This window comes from Delphinapterus leucas, chromosome 18, assembly GCF_059928025.1.
Source record: "Delphinapterus leucas isolate spDelLeu-1000000601 "Yukka" chromosome 18, BTC_Dleu_Yukka2, whole genome shotgun sequence".
Taxonomy (NCBI): domain Eukaryota; kingdom Metazoa; phylum Chordata; class Mammalia; order Artiodactyla; family Monodontidae; genus Delphinapterus; species Delphinapterus leucas.
In genome coordinates this window covers 79,039,937-79,058,671 of record NC_143146.1, presented here as the reverse complement: position 1 = coordinate 79,058,671, position 18,735 = coordinate 79,039,937, and the positions used below count along the sequence as shown (strand labels likewise).

General features: G+C 51.3%; 1 protein-coding gene across 1 annotated transcript in view; it reads left to right on the top strand.

Moving 5' to 3' along the window:
- ATP12A (ATPase H+/K+ transporting non-gastric alpha2 subunit) overlaps positions 1 to 18,735 on the top strand; it is a 73,854-nt gene that overhangs the window by 759 nt on the left and 54,360 nt on the right. The window contains exons 3-4 of the mRNA XM_089899300.1: positions 1,746 to 1,894; positions 7,846 to 8,079. Coding sequence (XP_089755426.1) covers positions 1,746 to 1,894; positions 7,846 to 8,079 — 383 coding nt within the window. The remainder of the gene's footprint in view (positions 1 to 1,745; positions 1,895 to 7,845; positions 8,080 to 18,735) is intronic.

The following is an 18,735-nucleotide window of genomic DNA, read 5'->3' as shown; positions in this document are numbered from 1 at the left end:
GGCCACCAAACCTAAAATGGCCTGTGTGGAACACAGATCACCTCACCTTTGCTCTGCGTCCAATCCCCCTGCCCCACGCCTAAGACCTCCCCGCTCCTTCACCCCATAAATATCTCACGCCCCTGGCCTTCAGGGAGGCAGGCCTGAGAAGTGGTTGTCTAGTGAAACTTCTCTGCTGCAAACAAACTTGGTCTGGTTACGAAACTCTCGTCACCCCCTAGGACCTACCCTGGAGGACACTTGCTCCACCAGGCTCTTCCGCACCCCTTTCTCGACCTCTCCCTCCTTTAACCCTCGTGTTGTCTGCCCACCGTCTGATTCCTACTTTAGTCGGCCTACCATATTCTAGTCTCCTTCCTAGACTGTGAGTTCCTTAAAGGCAGAATGTGTAACACACACACACATACACACACACCACTCAGCACACTGCTTCCCACGTACTGGGCGTCAGGTGACCCAGACACGCTTCATGAATGTGACTGGCCTTATGCGTACAGACTAAACCTGAGATCACACGGTCACGTCGGGACCGCACCAGCACACAGAAACCGCGAAGAGCCGTGACTGCCAACCTCCGGGATGAGTGGGGAGGCACTCGGAAGCAAGGGAGATGGAGCTTCAGGGCTGGACCCCTTGGGACAGCTTCCAGGAGAGCTGGGACTCCACCCAAGCCTTCAAGGGTGTGAAACGTGGATGGTTGGAAAGGGGCAAGGGGGAGGGAGAGCGCTGCAGACTACTTAGGTGGCTGGAAAGAGCGAGGTGAAGGAGAAGAGCGTGCAGGGCATGGTCCGGAAGGAATCAGAGCAGAATCACTTCAGGGAGAGGAAACCACAGAGGCAGGTGGGCTGGAGAGTGTCCTGGGCTCCTGGCCCCTCCCCGCCCCCAGCTACTGCTCTTCAGCCACTGGCAGTCCAGGCCACAGAACGGTGTCCGGCCCCTTCTGGTAGCCAGCATTGCTTCGAGGCTCTCAGCCCTCGCGGCCAGATCAAGGCACGCCTGGACTCCAGTATCTCAGAGCTGTGCTCCAGGCTGGGGACCCAGGGGGTCCCAAGCAGATGTCCACACAGGGCGTAGAGGAACGGCCACCCCCTGTCATGCCCCAAACACTTCAGGGGGGCACTGCCTCTGCCATAGGATGTGAGGGTCTCCAAGGTCTCTCACCCGTGAGACCCTACAGTTCAGGGCTCCAGGTCACTGAGGGAGGGACAAGCTGCCTCAGGGCGAAGGCCCCTATCAAGTGCTCACTGGTGGGCATGGGCTAAGAGGGGTGCTCTACAGACCGCCAGCTGGTCTGCTTTTCTGGCTGGTACCACCTTCTCAGAAATGCTTTTCTCCACAGGTGAGTGACTCCTGCCCCTTTTAGCAGCTCGAGTCCCTGGGCCAGGACAGAAGGGTAGTCACTCCCCACCTCAGGCGATTAAAAAACCACCAGTGATGCCTTTCCCCCACTGGCCCCTGGGCCTCCATGCAGCTCTGTAGATCCAAACTGCTTCCCACCAGCTTCGGGGATTGACACAGCTGACCCCAAGTGTGCGCACGTGTCTGCACTCACGTCAGACACGTGGTTCGGAGCAGACCCAGGCCCAGAGGTGAGCTGTGAGCAAGACAGAAGTGACCACCATGGCGGGGGGCGGGGGGGGTGTCCCACTGTGGGTCTGAAAGATCAGCCTGGAGTGAGAGGCATGTTCACCCAGACCTGAGCCCAGGGCCACCTCTTGTGGGTCCTAAATCAACCACCCGAGCAGCCAAGACATTTAGCAACCTGGACGGCAGCCTTCATCCACAGAAGGGAACCCAGAAGCGGGAGCAGCTGGTCCAGGTTTCCATGGTACTGGGCCTGGACTGGACCCGGGCCAGTGACAGCGAGGGGCCCAGGTACAAAGGTCCCCATGAGGTGGGGTGGGGAGTTTGGGGCTCCAGGGCTGGGGCTCATGTGCCCGGAGGACAGTGACCCCTGAGGGGTCAGAGCAGGAAACGTGCAGGAGAATTGCCAGGGATCTTGTTAAAAGGCAGCTTCTGATTCCAGGGGGCCAGAGTGCCTGCGTTTCTAACGAGCTCCAGCAGAGATGCCCAGGCTGCTGGTCTGTGGACCCCCTGGAGTCAAGGTCATGGGAGAATACGGTCTGGGGTTCACAGGGTTGGGAGGGCCCGGGGGTCATGGGTTTCATCTGTTCCTGAGTTTGAACAGCTACTCGACGCCCAAGTCCAGTACAAGCCATGCCTGTGAACCGGGAGCTCCAGTGGCACGGGAGCCAGACTCGGGAGCCCCCAAGAGCCCCTCGTCCCTGAGCCCATGCAGCCCTTGGAGCGCCCAGAAGGCTTCCCCCCTTCTCCATAAGTGCTCTCTGGAGGCGGAAGCCTGGGCTGAGAGCCCTAAGGGCACAGTCACGCTGCTCTCGGGACCACACAGTGGGGTGGCGCCATTTGCGGTCCACACACGAGAAACAGCGGTCGTGGGCACTGCTAGGCAGCAGGTGGTGTCCGGACCCGGGTCTGTCTGACAACAGAGCCCAGGCTCTGCACCACGACGCTACAGCAGTGCTACCGCTGGGTTCGCAGCTGCTGGAACCTACACACAGTCAGTAACGGGCAGCCGGCTCTCATCCAGAGGCCCCGCCGAAGGGCCCCCGACTGGCCTGGGTCCCAGCGCACGTGCCTCAGAAACCTCGTGAGCGCCCTGGGCCGGCGTCAAAGGTTCTACAGGGATTCACCTTCACTTTCCAAGTATGATTTCTGAACTGTTTCTAAAATGAAAGTTAAGAAAATGCATTCAAAGGTGTAACAGTCAACACACAAATCATTGGAAATCACCAGTTTTAGCTTCAACTACTAGGCGAGTGTGTTTTAATGTAGATTCCAAGATACATCTCCTGCCGTCTCTAATTTTAAAATATCCTGAAATTTCAGAGCAAGACATTTTCAGACTTTTGGAACTTGTAATAGTGGATCTGCATGAATCTGGACTTTTCTCAGTACTGTGCCACCAGCTGACAAGCGGGATGCCGGCGGGTGCCTGTGTCCACCCTCCCGTTCAAAACATTCGTGTCCATTAGCAGAGCCTCACTGACCTCACTGAACGCTGTATAACAAGTTAAATAAATTTGAACCCATAAAATAATGCATACCCCTAGAAGGTGGCCTTTTCCCCACTTCCTGCGCTGCATCCTCACAGGATTTTGTTGGCAGGAAGCCTCCCCTTCTCTGCCTACCTGCATCCTGTCTGAGCCTGAGGCTCTTGGGCCACCCGCCTGCCTCTCGGGGTGAAGCCCTGGGCCTCGGCCACTTTTGTCAAGTCATTTCGCCAGCGTGGGCAGCGTCTCTGGGGGAAACATCGCAGCATTTCCGTGTTGGAGCTGCTCCCAGCCCTGGTCCATCTGTCCCTCCACAGAGGAGGGACGGCCCCCAGAACTCACGGGCCTCAGGTCACAGCCCTGCCCCAGCCCGCCCTGCATTCCTTCCTTCTGTGTTGTTGACAGTCCAGCCTCCCCGCCTAGCCCCAGTTGCCCCGGCTCTGCTCTGGCATCAGGAAGCTGAAGGACTGATACAAAGACATCCTCCTGCACGGCGGCCAAGCGTTCTCCCCCGTGTTCAGCTTTACCCTGAGGGCGATGACCTGCCACTGGGAGAGGCGCAAAGGGCCCTGCTGTGAGAGACTCCTCTGCTCCCACCTGGGCGGGTGAGAGGGGGACCAAATTAACGCTCCCCGCAGGGCCTGAGGACCACGGCCCCCTGCTCCACAAGGAGAGCTGCCCACTGCTGGCTCTGCTTGAGGCACATGAGGACTGAGGTGCTGCACGTTACTTTCTTGGCGCCACGACCTGAGCATGGTAAACACTCAGTAGGAAGGGGCCTCTGTCGTCCCCTTCCTTGTTCTGTCAAATGGGGTTAATAACAATACCTAACTGGGTATTGTGTTGAGGGTTAAGTGAGTAAACATACATAACACCTTTAGAAGAGCTCTGATGCACAGCAAGCACTTTGTGAGCGTTCCTTATGAAAATACGATTTTATTATTGCTGTTGTGTATTTCAGGCCAAGATGGCATTAGCAGCCCAGAGGCAAGCTTCCTGTCCCTCTTTTGGGGACAGCTTAAAACATTTTATCCACAGCCACTGAAGACAGAAGAGCCCCTTCACACCCACATGAACAACATAAAAAGGGGGACCTGATCTTCATTAAATGTGTCGAGTATGTTACTGATTCTCTGGCATCTTCAAAGCAGGAAGCGCTTCTCGAAGTCAGGCCTCCAGATTCCTGAGGGGGGGGGCGGGCGGGGCATAGGGAGAGGGGCGGCGATGGTTTGGGGCAGGACCTGCTCTTCAAGCCCAAGCTCTGCGTTGCCCTCCGGCCTCCACAGGGGTCTTCCCTTGGGCCGTTTAGTGTCAGAGGCTACGTTTCCCAGTAGCAGACACTGAGCAGAGTTTGAGGCACAAGATGTTTCCTAGGGACCCACACCTGTGGAGGGCAGGGACAGGAGCCAGGATGGGGCAGAGGAAGAAGTGGGGCAGGCCTGACACCCGGGAGCTCTGAGCAGACGCCCCGCAGTGCGCCCTGCACCCCACTCCTAGCTGCCCCCCGGACCCCACAGAGGCACTTCCAAACAACTCATGTCGTGTTAATCAAATATGTCCCATGATAGTTCTAATACACGTAAATCCAGAAGAAAATGTTTAGCACTTAGAATCATACAGTCACAGGAAAAAACTAGTTTCAATTTCTATATATACAGACTGTATACATATATTTATGTGTATATATGTATCTTCCTCAAAGAAATATGATAGGATGATTGATATACTACAACTATTTAAACCTAAAAATGAAAACGTTTACACCCCATTGCGGAGCACAGGCTCAAGACGCACAGGCTCAGCGACCATGGCTCATGGGCCCAGCCGCCCCGCGGCACGTGGGATCTTCCCGGACCGGGGCACGAGCCCGCGTTCCCTGCATCGGCAGGCAGACCCCCAACCACTGCGCCACCAGGGAAGCCCCAAAAGCCGGTACATAGTTTTACAGAATTGTGTCAGGGGGTACGTGAGCTCAAAAGTCTAGAAAACCTTCCCCCTGGGAGAAGGGTCCAGGCATGCATGTCCTTTCCCTGGTCCTGCCTGTCATTCACTGTGGGACCCTTGGACCGGGAGCTGAACCAACCCAGACAGGCAGCACGAGGAGCAGAAGCCCAGACCAAGACAAAGGGAACAGGGACCCCATTCTTCCAAAGGAAGCCGTACGAGTGCTCACACCAAAAGCGTTCTACGCACAGTGCATCCACAATGGAAACATCCAGTATTCTTCACATCAAACTTGGGATTTGTCAGTATTTCAGTCGTCCTGAGTCTATCTTCCATCAACAAACTGAGCAAAACCCCTCTTGCCTTCTAATTTGTATTGTAGACAGATTTTCACCAGCCTGGAAATAGCCACTTCTCCAATTATGAAGGGGAATAATATGAATGATGTTTTTGTTTGCTGAGCTCTGATCCCCCCTGCAAAAGGGCAGTTGGTTAAGGACATGTGTAATTTACGTGCAAAAGCCCAGGAGCAGCTATAAACTCCACAAGAGGGAGACAGGCTTTTCCCTGAATGGAGCAAGGGCCATCTCAGCACCATGTCCTGGCCTTACTTGGCAGACACCTTAGAGCCCAGGGACCAGGCACAAGTCTCGAGAACCAAGAAAAGGCCAGGCCCTGAAGGTGGCATCAGATCGGGCTCCTCCTGGGCTGCCCTTCCCTGTGCTGTTCATTCTTATTCACACCGGCCCACCTTTGCTTCTATGCAGGTCAGTTGAGCATGAGTCCTGCTAGAGAAGAAGACCCGCACAGAGCCAACTCCATTCTCCTGGGGGCTGCAAAGGAAGACGAACTTGGGCAAAAGCATTTGTTTAGTTGGTAGCGATGCAATAGCACGATTTAGAATAAACACACGCAGACCTGCTGACAGCCAAAAATATGCACAAACGCTGTCGATCCCTCATTACCTACATGTGGCTTGTCTGCTTTATTAATTTTTACCTAATGTTTTTAACTTTAAAATTGTATTGAAATTTTATTGTATAATACTGTCTACCTAAACTTCTTTACACAGAATTAAATTTCATAATTTCAAAGAGCTCACCGGACTTCCCTAGTGGTCCACTGGTTAAGAATCCTCACTTCCAATGCAGGGGACGCAGTTTCAATCCCTGGTCCAGGAACTAAGATCCCACATGCTGCATACTGCGGCCAAAGAAACAAAGGGGTCACCATTCACATCTTGTGTTGTCTCCTCCGGGCTATGCATAGGTACTAAAAATTGTGATCAGCATTTGCACATCGTGAGTTCTGCTTTTTTATACTTATTTTATCTGTAATACTCTTTTCCTATATCTGAACAGGACAATGTCAGGGTTCACTTTGATTTTTTACCTATGTGGTATTGGAGCAATGTACCATAATTTGTTGAGTCATTCTCCTATTACTCTCTGCTTACTTCTCTAGTTTTCTACTTTTGAATAGTGCTATGATGAATATCTTTACAAAGATTAGATTTTTTTTTCTTCTCAGTTATTGTATTGTAATGTTTTTTTGAGGTGACATTATTCGGTCAAAGGGTTTGAGTGGTTTTTGAGTTTTAGCTATATTATCAGGTTGCCTTATTATGTCTGATCCTTGAACCTAGATGGGCCCCCAACCCCGAGACAGAACACAGCTGAGATGATGCTCCAAAGAGACCACAGTGCCTGAACACCTCGCCAGCCAGGCCCTCTGCCCACTGTGAATAACCTCCGCACCAGTCGTCAGACACTCAGCATGAGCGTGTCCTATCCTGTTTCTATGTGTGTATCTTCTCAACCTAGCTCTTTGATGAAAGAAGGAAATTAAAATTGATTAAGTGTCTATAATGCTCAAGGAGGTGTTTCATACTCACAAAACCCTACAAGGAAGTCATTCTTGGCCCCATTTCTGAAGATGAAAACAATGGGGAATTCCCTGGCGGTCCAGTGGTTAGGACCCCACACTCTCACTGCCGAGGGCACGGGTTCATTCCCTGGTCAGGGAACTAAGGTCCTGCAAGCCACAGGGCGCGGCCAAAAAGAAAACAAAAATGAAGCTGAAAACACTGAGCTTCATGGAGATTGAATAAGTTGCCCCAGCCCCAGAGGCAGCAGAGGACTGTGTGGAAACAGGCCTTCCGCACCCATGCCAACACGCTGTCACCCCACAAAGCTCTGAAAAGAACAGTGCTGGTGCCGGAGATGATGACAGGAAGGACACGCAGTGGCGTCGGTGGTGTCAGGCATCTTTAGCTGCAGGGGCAGTGGGAGACGCGCCTCCCAGTTGTGAATCACTGGCGGTAGCACTGGCCAGGAAGGAGACAGCGGAGGTCTGGCTTGTCGGGCCTCGTGGCTCCCTGGATGTGGAGACGGCGACACGACCGCATTCCCAGCACAGTCTCTTCCCTTTCTTCCACGCTGATCGCTCCAGAGAGATCGTCCTCCCTTTACAGACTCCTCTGGGCTGAGGACAGGGCTACAGTCACCCTTCCACAGACTTGCTGCCCGTCTCTGGCCAAAGCAGGACCAGCAAATGTTTTGCCACAATTTAGCTGATTCTGGAGCCAAGGCTTCTTTCTTGTGGAAGGAAATAAATATACAGCTCTTAGGGCTCAGGGACCATCCCCGCCTTACAGTCAGTGGGGAAAGAGGCTCCAACCCAGCTCCAGCCCTAATTAGCTGTGTGACCCAGGACAAGACACTGGCCCTCCTCGCCTCCAAGACGTGGACAGCGATGGGACCTACCTCTAGGGCTGGGTTAAGGACTCCTTGAGACATGCGAAGCCTTCAGAACTGTGCGTGGCTCGCAGAGCAAAGCCTTCAGAACCGTGCGTGGCTCGCAGAGCAAAGCCTTCAGAACCGTGCGTGGCTCGCAGAGCGAAGCCTTCAGAACCGTGCGTGGCTCGCAGAGCGAAGCCTTCAGAACCGTGCGTGGCTCGCAGAGCGAAGCCTTCAGAACCGTGCGTGGCTCGCAGAGCGAAGCCTTCAGAACCATGCGTGGCTCGCAGAGCGAAGCCTTCAGAACCGTGCGTGGCTCGCAGAAAGTGCCGACAGATGTTAAGTGTTACTGTTTTACTTGGTCCATAGTAAGAATTCAATTGGGTAAAAAGCATTTTTATTGAGAACCTGCTGTATATAAGGCATTCTTCTAGGCAGTGGTCCTGCCCTCTGTAGACCACGAGGGTGACACGAATGTAGTAATTAGAACATTCAGCCGGTTTTAGCTTTTTTATGTATAATTTACAGGAAAGGGCCGTGGAAACACAGGGAGGGGGAGTCCAGGAAGGATCTGGAAAACCTTTGTGGACAAGTAGACACTTAAGCTGGCCTTGAAGCTGGGATTCTGCCATCAGAGGTGGTGGAAGGAGATGGAATTTTCTAGGCAGAGGGAGGGCAAGAGTCAAGGCCTGGAAGCTGGGAAGGGAGCACGACCCGGAATCGTGGCTGGTGTAGGTACAACACCATCCCTGGACAGACTCGGCCGGAAGCACAAAGGTGCGCCGACAGAGCCAGACCCGTGTCTGAGGAGCTGGCTTGAGAGTGTGGGTTTTGCTATTTCCTGGGAGACCTTTGGTGAGTTAGTTAACGCTGACCTTCTGACTCCTCAGATGTAAGGGGGTGAGGTAACACCCTCACCTCACCGGGCTATCGCAAAGACTGGGTGCTCACTGTGTCTGAGAAGAGCTGTGCACACTGCAGGGCACTATGCGAACACCAGCAGCCTCCCTGCTGTGGGTCCTCCCTGGAGTGCGAGAAGGCGGGCCGGGGGGCCTTCCGGGCATCCCTGGAACATGGGGGAGAGGCGTGAGTCCGCCTCCGTGGATGTTTCCTGCCGCTGGGTCGCCCTGCTTCACTGTTCTCCGAGCCGGCGGGAGCACATTCATCGAGTTTGCAGGCTGGTTTAGAGTTCTCCAGCTCCAAACCAGCGCACATTCGTGTAGAAGAGCGCAAAATCCTGCAAGACACTTGGGTCAAGTGCTTTGCAGACAAATGGATTTTGTTTCTCCTCATCCTTGGAACATATTTATTTTTTTCATAATCGTTTGTAGCAAAAGACACTACTCTAGAGAAGCAAAAGCCTTTCTCTTACAACTGCTCTGCGAGTCTGATTTGATTTGCACAGCTGGGTTGGCAAAGGGGACTGAGGCACCAAAATAGATTCGGAATGGAAACCTGGCTCTACCAAATCACTTTCTTCCCAACCCCTTGGCCCCCACTTGCCAGGGTTCCAGTACTAGGGGTTTTTAATAGAAAATCAATAAAGTACATAAAATAATAGGAAAAAAAGCATAGGGTTAGAAGACTTGCATTCAGAGCCTGTTCCTTCCACTCCCTGACCTGTAAGTATAACCCTCTAATCTGTAGGAAGCCCCAGTTTGGCACCGAGTATCTGAAAGTATGTTTGAGGTAACATAAGTGAATGCACGATAAATAAAACGTTTGGTCAATGATGGATACTAAGCAAACTTTAGCAGCAGCCGTCATATTTTAAATAAGTAACCAGAAAGTCTATCTATCGTTAGGTGCTCTGGGGATACAGAGGGGAAACCACTTTCCGCAGCTCTGGCTGAAGTGGAGTCCTGGCATTCCATCAGAAAGACGCCAACGCGGGAAAAGAATGAATCCTCCCGATTCTTCCCTGGGCCAGGACCTTCTGCCTTCATCCTGCAGTTACTCGCATCCACAGCCAGATGGCGGTCGAGGGTGAATAGGACGCCGCGTTCACCCCGACTCTTCTGAGAAGGGGAAGGGGAGCACCCTTGGGGCAGAGGGGTCCCCTCGAGCTCCCAGGCAAAGCAGCGACTGATGAAAGTGCATCTGGGGACAACAGTCGAGGCCTGAACCAATATCCTTTAGGCTCCAGCCTGGCTGGGGCTTGGGAGGGGGGAGGGGGATGATGACGATATTGATTCCCCTTCAGCCTGAACTTTCAGACCAGCTCCTATAGGAACGGCCCCCGTAGTGCAGCTGTTCGTGCCAGAGCAGAAGAGGAAGGGTGGGGAAGTGTGGGGGGAGGGGGGAGGAGGGATGGCGGGGCCGCGGGAGTCCTCACCGCCGCCCACGCCCACCCTGGAGGCAGCCCCCGCGGGGCCGCGTCCCCTGCAGAATGAAGGGCAGCTGCTGGGAAGCGTCCGCCCAGCCAGGGGCTTCGTTTCCCCGGCCCCTTGCGCAGGGTGAAGCGTGTGCGTCTGGGCAAACTTCACTTGTGCTAAGCCACTGAGGGTTCCACTTGGGGTTTATCGCATACAGTAGCAAGGGTTTGAGAAATCTGTTGAATTGATGTGAATTTAACTGTATTTTTTATGCCCAGCAGTTGTACATGTCCTAGGTCTAGGTGGAAGGAGGGGCTGAAGCATCACCCCTGAGAGCATCTCAATGAAATGAGCACTTGGAAGGGTCCCAGCTACCACCAGGGGATCACCCCACATGGGAGGGTTTGGCCCCTTCAAGGAATTTCTTGTAATTGTATTAAAGTCTGGTCTCTAAGGCTTTTTACAAAACTTTACATGTGGGACGAGATTTTGAACTGCCAATTGCCTGCAAAGCGTTTACAGGCTGAGGGCAAAGTCTTCTCAGATCCTTCTCTACCTTCTTCTGGAGGGAACAGGTCACCCACAAATCCTAACCCTGAATTCAACATTAAAGGTAATCATTGAGCAAGACATTCCCACACAGCACAAAGGTTCCCGGGTAGTCACAGAAAGAAGCAGAAAAGGTCTTTTTTATCCCTTTTCACAAAAAGAATCAAGGTTTCATGACCTTGGTCCCCAAGTGGTCCAGATTAATAAGTCAGGGAACCATCTCCAGCCCGTTACAGGAGAATCATCCCTACTCATTCTTTTTAAGCCAGTCTTTCTACCCGGACTTCTCTCTGCAGCTCTTTACCAAAACATCAACATAGCAGGGTATTCTTGTGGGGTGCCACCCAAAGTAAATTATTCTAGCTTGACTGGAGGGGAGCGGGTGAGAAGAATGCATTCTAGATGTGGAGGAGTAGAAAGACCACGAATCATAGAAATGATAAAGAGTTTGTAAATACCAGGACTGCCTCTAAAGGACGGGAGTGTCACACCTAATGAAAACCAGGAACTTTAGCTAACAGCACCCAGCACAGCTCCGCCGCAAACTCAACTCTTAGTAAATGTTAGTCCCTTTCGTCACCTTTCTGTCTTCTGTTTCATGGGGCTTTCAGGTGAGGGTTTATGGGGTGAAGAGACACAGGAGGTGGCCTGGCAGAAATCTGAGTTCTCCTAAAATCTGGGTCGGGAGAATCATAGAAGCTGGAGCTGGAAGGTGCCCTAGAGTTCATCCAACCCTTCGTTTTACAGATGAAGAAGCCAAGCTCCCAGGTGTAAGTGACTTCCCTGAGTTTACACAGCTTGTGAGTCAGGAGGAAGAGGAGGCCCTGGGCCACGGGTCCCCACTGGGCTCTCCAGGATGACACGGAGCAGACACAGCAAGCCGGGAGCCGTGGGAGACAAGGGGCAAAGCCACCTCTGGAGCCAAGGGCTCCCACATGGTGGTGTCTCCTCCTCCTGGGCAAATCCCTTGGATCCTCTGACCCTCAGCTTCCCATCTGTAAACACATGTACGCTAATATGTATGGGGCGGAGAAGTTGGGAGGATGAGAGGGGCCTCGGGCTGCCACGGCTCGGTGCACAGAGGCTGTCACGAGGGAGAGGATAGGACAGTGGCCAGCAGACGGGGGCAGACTTTGCGAAGCTGGGGGTCTGAGCAACCAACTGATGTGGCTCCAAATCCACATCCAAGTGAGTCTGTCCTGACTTAACATGACTGCTGCCTCTACTGCCCAAGGGAAACTCTTGAGCCCTGGAGAAGGAAGAATTGCTTTAATCTGTAATAACTCTCCAGTACCTTCCCTCCTATTCAAGTGGAAATGTCAAGTTCAAGATTCTTATGTAAAGTAGAAAGAGAATCAAGTCAGTCTTTCAAGGTCTCCACACCCCTTGCCAGCTCCTCAGAGCTTTTCCTTCTTCAGCCCAGTGACTCAGCTTCCCTCTGGGCCTCTCCACCCACCTCGGGGCGGGCCTGAGCCAGGGCTTCAGCGTGACTGACAGGTCCCTGGTGCCGGCTTCTCCTGGGACAGGGGAAAGATAAAGAAGATGGAAACAATGTCCCCATTCCTGTGGCCACACACAAAATCAGTTCCTGCAGACTTTGCCACTGTCTCCTACTGCCCTGTGTCTCATTTCTCCTTCCTGGTTTCATCCGTAGTTCCATCCATTCAGCCTGGTGTTCACCAAGCTGGGGTGGCACCGGAAGGTATGAAGAGTCCCGGGCTCTGTTGCCGAGGGCGTGCGGTCCTGTGCTTGGCCCAGACTTGGCAGAGAGCCGAGCGGACCCCTCCACACGCGTCCTGCAGAGTCACCCCGAAAGCAAGAGGCTCACGTCCCCGGGGTGCAGTGAAGGAAAGCGAGGCCTGGGGAGGCTGTCCCGTACCACAGCCGGCAGGCAGCCGAGCAAGGCTCTGAACCCAAAGCCTGTGACCTCCTTATCTCCCACACTTACCTTGGATGACTCGGAAGACAGATAAAGTAGAGAGTCAGAAAGTTGGACTATAAAACTGAGGCATTATTGAGCTTAGAGATAGTTTTATCGCCGGCCTTAGTCTCAAGGGAGGAGAGGGAATAATGGCAAGAATACTTACTGTTTATTGGCGGCAGTTACTATATCCAGGCACCATATATTCTTTTCTTTTTTTTGGTACAGTATAAGTACAGTTGATTTACAATGTTGTGTTAATTACTGCCGTACAACAAAGTGATTCAGTTATACATATAGATACACTCTTTTTCTTACATTCTTTTCCACTTTGGTTTATAGGATATGGAATATAGTTCCCTGTGCTATACAATAGGACCTTGTTGTTTATCCATTCTCTATATAAAAGCTCACATCTGCTCACCCCAACCTCCCGTTCCATCCCTCCCCCAACCCCTCCCCCTCGGCAACCACCAGTCTGTTCTCTATGTCCACGATTCTGTTTCCGTTTCATAGATACGTTCATGTGTGTCATATTTTAGATTCCACATATAAGTGATACCCTATTGTAACAGGGAAGAGCTAAATCGGACTCCATGTTCGATCTGTTTCTTTGACTTTAACCTTTGCTTTTCGTTGCTTTTGTTATTATAATCATACAAAATGGCCTGCCTCAGGGAACCCCGGCCACCTGTGAATGGCTGCAAGAAAAAAGAAACTAACACATCCCCTCACAGAGGCTGGTCATTCAGGAGATGTTTTGCAAGACTGATGGCCCTTTTACTTTACTTCCTCATCACCTCTCCCTCCCTGAGTCTATAAAAGAAACTGGCATGAAGACCTCAATAAGGTGGTTTTTCAGAGACACTCGTCTGCCATCTCCTCGTTCAGCCGACTTTCCGAATAGTCGTCTTCCTTGCCTCAGCACCTCGTCTCCGATTCATTGGCCTGTCGTGCCGCAAGCAGAGTGAGCTTGGACTCGGTAACGATACGGTACTTGTCTTTCTCTGTCTGACGTCACTTAGTATGACAATCTCTAGTCCATCCATGTTGCTGCGAATGGTATCATTTTGTTCTTTTCTATGGCTGAGTAGTATTTCACTGACCACATCTTCTTTATCCATTCATCTGTCGATGGACATCTAGGTTATTTCCAAGTCCTGGCTCTTGTGAACGTAGGGGGTGCAGGTATCTTTTTGAATTATAGTTTTGTCCAGTTATATGCCCAGGAGTGGGATTGCTGGATCATATAGTAATTCTATTTTTAGTTTTCTGGGGAACCTCCATGCTGTTTCTCACAGAGGCTGCACCAGCTTACATTCCCACCAACAGTGCAGGAGGGTTCCTTTTTCTCCACACCCTCTCCAGCGTTTGTTACTTGTAGACTTTTTGATGATGGTCATGCTGACCCGTGTGAAGGTACCATGTATTCTAAGCACTTTACATGCAGTATCACATTTCATCCTCACCATGACCAGGTAAGACAGGTATTATTGTCCCAATTTCATACCTGGGAAGACCAAAGTTGAGAAAACAGTCAGCCCACAATCTCAAGCAAGATTAGTGACAGACCTGGGGCTGAGACCCGGAGGTGAGGAACCCCAGTGCCTCTGCTCTGAGCTGCTGTGGCATCCTGGCCACCTCCCCAGGGCACGGCAGGAGCACAGGGGAGGGCGTCCTCACACTCCCTGAAAGTTGGCTTGTGTATCAGCATCTCGACCTGAATAGATACAGATGTGCAGCATTTATAGCATAGAATGATACAAAACATGATTTTAAAACACTGGCAGCTCAATCCAATCACCACTGATAAGCAGAAACAACCGTAAAACATACACTTTACCAGCTTTATTGGTGAGATTTCTATATCTGGCAATACAGCTGACTTAAATTGCCTAAAATCCTTAGGACTGCTAAAAATAGAGCAACCTTTAAGCAAGGCTGATCTCGAAACAAGGAAGTGTGGGGCAGGGTAGGGTAGGTAATTCTCAGGTGCCATAAGCTAGGAAGGAACTGAGAACTGGAGCAGTGTGTGAGCTGAGCTGTGGCTGCCTTCAGGGCAGGGTGGTCCCAATCCCCTCAGAGCTTAAACAGAAAACAAGATTTAAATTCTCACAAGGAGGATTCCCCTGGTGGCGCCCTGGTTAAGAATCCGCCTGCCAATGCTGGAGACACGGGTTCGAGCCCTGATCCGGGAAGATCCCACATGCCGCGGAGTAACTAAGCCCGTGTGCCACAACTACTGAGCCTGCGCTCTAGAGCCCGCGAGCCACAACTACTGAAGCCCGCGTGCCTAGAGCCTGTGCTCCGCAACAAAGAGTAGCCCCTGCTCGCCGCAACTAGAGAAAGCCCTCACGCAGCAACCAAGACCCAACGCAGCCAAAAATAAATTTTAAAAAAAATTCTCACAAGGAGGGTAACTGGAGCTGAGAACACAGCCCATACAATACTTAGTTCCAAAACCCCTCCTCACATCAGAGGAGTGGACTACGAAAAGCTCACATGCTTAGGAACAGGCTGCTGGAAAGAAGTGTATCTGCTCTAGGCACTGGGTGAAAGAAACGTTTCCCTGAGAATTCAGGACCCCAGGCCTTCTCCTCAAAAAGAGGTGGAACTTGAATATATGTTACCCTGGATCCCCAAGCCATGATATTATCATAAAACTGGTTGCAAAACTGGTCTGGGAGGACTTTCACAACAAAGCTTCAAGGGATTTTCATGGTGGAAACAAGCCCCACTAAAACAAACTCCATGACCAAAAATGAAAAGACATGAGGAAATAGCCAATGTGAGTGACAGCACACAAAATGAACAGCAAGATTAGAGCAGTAAATATTGGAGGTAATAGAATGGCAGCATGGAAGAGAATGTAAAAATGTGTTGAACCATTAAAAATCAAGTTTCTAGAAAAGAGTAAGGTCCTATTTAAAAATAAGGGGGGAGGGGGACTTGAAAAAATACCAAACAGAACTTTCAGAAATGAAAAACATAGGGTCAAATAACAGGATATACACAGCTAAAGAGAGATTTGGTAGAACTGAAAGGTGCACTTAGGGAAACTGCAGCAGAGAAAAGCAAAGAGATCAAAAATCTGCAAGTGATGGGACAGACGTGGGAGCCAGAGTGAGAAAGCCCATCACACTCACAGGTACCTCCCTGGAGAACAGGGAAGGGACCACGTACAAAGAGACGGTGGCAGACAAGTTTCTTAAATCTTCAGATTCAAGAACTTCAAGTCCAAAACAGTATAAATAAGTAGAAATCCTAACTGAAGAAGTGAAGAAAAAAGGAAGCACACTTCAAAACTGCAGTCCTGCTGTTGCCAGGTGTATCTCTGTTCACTGAGGATGAATTTCCATTTTGTCATCAGCAGGACAGACCTCGAGAGCAGAAATAGGAGGGAGGAAGGGAATTGGAGTAAAAGGAGCTTCAGGAAGGCAACCAGATGGAAGAAGGGAGGAAGCAAAGGAAGGTGGGAAAGGGGTCAGGAAAGGAAAGGAGGGCAGGAGGGGCTTTCTCTGCAGGAGCCGCTGAGGCTGGGAAAAGTAGCATGGCTTAATGAAAATAACATTTTCATTAGCATTTACCAAATCTTTATTACTGGGCAGGTGGCTCTCCTATTTGCCATACTCGTTGGGCTCTTACTGTGATTAGTAATGGTCTTTATACCTGCAAGTCTGGACACATTGCTGCTGACAGGTTTTTAGGGGGGTTTTTTGTTTGTTTTTGTTGTTGTTTTTGTCTGTGTCTGGTCTTAGTTGCGGCATATGGATCTTTGTTGCAGCGGGAGGGCTCTTCATTGCGGCACGTGGACCTCTCTGTAGTTGTGGCGTGCAGAGAAGCCACAACTTCTCCGAACAGGAGAAATTATGTAACGATGACAAATAATTGTGCCTACAAGCCCTTTCTGTGGGAAAATGCACTGGTTACTTTTATTAATAAAAAAGCTTGAGTGAAAATGGTTACACTTTCTCTACTATGAAGTGGGAGTCAGACACGGATTCGAGCCCTGGTCTGGGAAGATCCCACATGCCACAGAGCAACTAGGTCCATGCAGCACAACTACTGAGCCCACGTGCCACAACTACTGAAGCCCGTGTGCCTAGAGCCCATGCTCTGCAACAAGAGAAGCCACCACAAGGAGAAGCCCGCGTACCGCAACGAAGACCCAATGCAGCCAAAAATAAATAAATAAAATAAATAAAATTTTTTAAAAACTAGACTATAAATATGCAATTGTCCCCAAAATGGCCTCTAAAGAGTGCTTTAGTCATGTTTAAATGACTGCACATAAATGTGTTTCCATTTATATCACTAGGATTTCAGTAAGACAAAGCATTTCTTTCTGAAGTCAATTAGCAAACTGATAAGATCACTATCATATATAAAGTAATGCCATTTAACACCCAAATCTTCTGAGATGGACATATTCCCAGTGATGCCTCTTTTGCATCAGATATTGGAGTGTGTTTAACAAAGGTTACTGTTCTAGAAAGGACACAATAATAGCTACATTGACGAGCGCTCACTACCTCCCAGACCATGTGCTGACACATTCCAGGGAGGTGAGTACGTTGGCCGCTGTGCAGGTGAGTACGTTGGCCGCTGTGCAGGTGAGGACGTTAGGTTGTGAAAGAGCCATCTCCACTGGGCACGGCACACGACCATCTGGGGCTAGAAAGAATGTATACACGGCAAGACACAAAGACTCCAGAAAACACTTGATTCCCATCTCACTCAGACTAGATGAGCATCACCACGTCTGCCTAGTGAGCCATCTCAGCCCACAGCCCCGGGGCCTGTGGGCTTCTCCCTCATCCGCCTGAGTCTTCAAGGCTCAGAGGACTGAGTGGATGGTGTGATGTGCAGCCTCGCAGAACTGTCTGCATCAGGAAGAACGGCCCGCAGAAAAGCAATACTGAAAATAGGAGGTCGCTGTTGCTTTAATGAAGCCTGAAACAGGTGGGCCAGGAAGCACTGCCATTCCTGTGCAATCATCCGCTGGTTCTACTCTGTTCAGTCAACAGAGGGTCATGACGCAGTCACGAAGCTGACCTAGAGGGTGGGCAGCCCAGCACTGTCCGTCTACACAGCTCCTCCCGCCAGGAACGCAGACTGGACTGACTCAGACAGCAGGACAGGCTGAACCATAAATCAGCTTCTATTCACTGGCCATTCCTTGGGTTTGAAGCTATTTTTATAAAAATTGAGGGTAGAGCAGTTAAATCTGCTGTGAATTTAACTGGGTGAGAACTGGAAAGGAAAAACACTGTCGGTAAATAATTATTTGTGAACATTACGCAAATGTTTAATCTCTTGAGCCCTGAAGTGGGTGGACAGGGAAGCAAAGGGAGGTGAGGTGCCTGGAGGCCTGTCCGTGGGACGAGGGAGGGCCCCCCGGACTGGTTTGCACTGACCTGTGTCCCTGGGTGGGTGTGGGTGTTTGTTCGTGTGGACTCTCCCCATGCCTGAATCAGCCAGTTCTCAGAGAGCAGCTTTTTTCACTTTGGGGGTCACCACTTAGCAGCTACAGCATGCACCCTCAGTCTCTCTGCAAACCCATGACTTTGGCCACCAGAGAGCTGGGGAGGGGAGAGTGGAGGCTGGGTCCCAGGGCTGGCGTGGCGCACTGGTGCACCACGGGGGGGGTTGGTTGCCACCCCTTCTGTTCTGCTCCATATCTTACTATCAACCCTGAAGCAGGCGACCCCATCGTCCAACACCAGCACCATCCGCCAAGTGACAGAGGCTCGCCACCCCCTGGGGTGCAGGGGCCCTGCCCGCTTGGCCCTGTTTCTCTCCGCCTCTGCACAGAGCATACCTGGCCGCCCTGCCTGGCCGCTGCTCAGCCCTCATGTCCTCACGCCCCTTCCTGAGAACCGCCCACACCTGCCCGTGCTGCAGGCTCCCCCTCAGCCTGGTCCTGGTGCCCTCAGGCTCCTTTGGGGACAAGCAGTGCAGACATCCTTCGAGCACCATCACAGCCGCAGGTTCAAATCCACCGAGGCTGTCATTGTGCCGGCTTGCCGTCCTTCTCCTGGCATATAACGGGGCCTGTTCCAGATTCTCCAACTCAATCAAGGAGAGAACCGGGCTTATTCCGATGCCACTTTCCACTTGCTCTTTGGGCTCACTAGCCTGGTTTCCACATTCTCAAGAAAAAACAAGACACCATTTACAGATAACTTCAATAATGT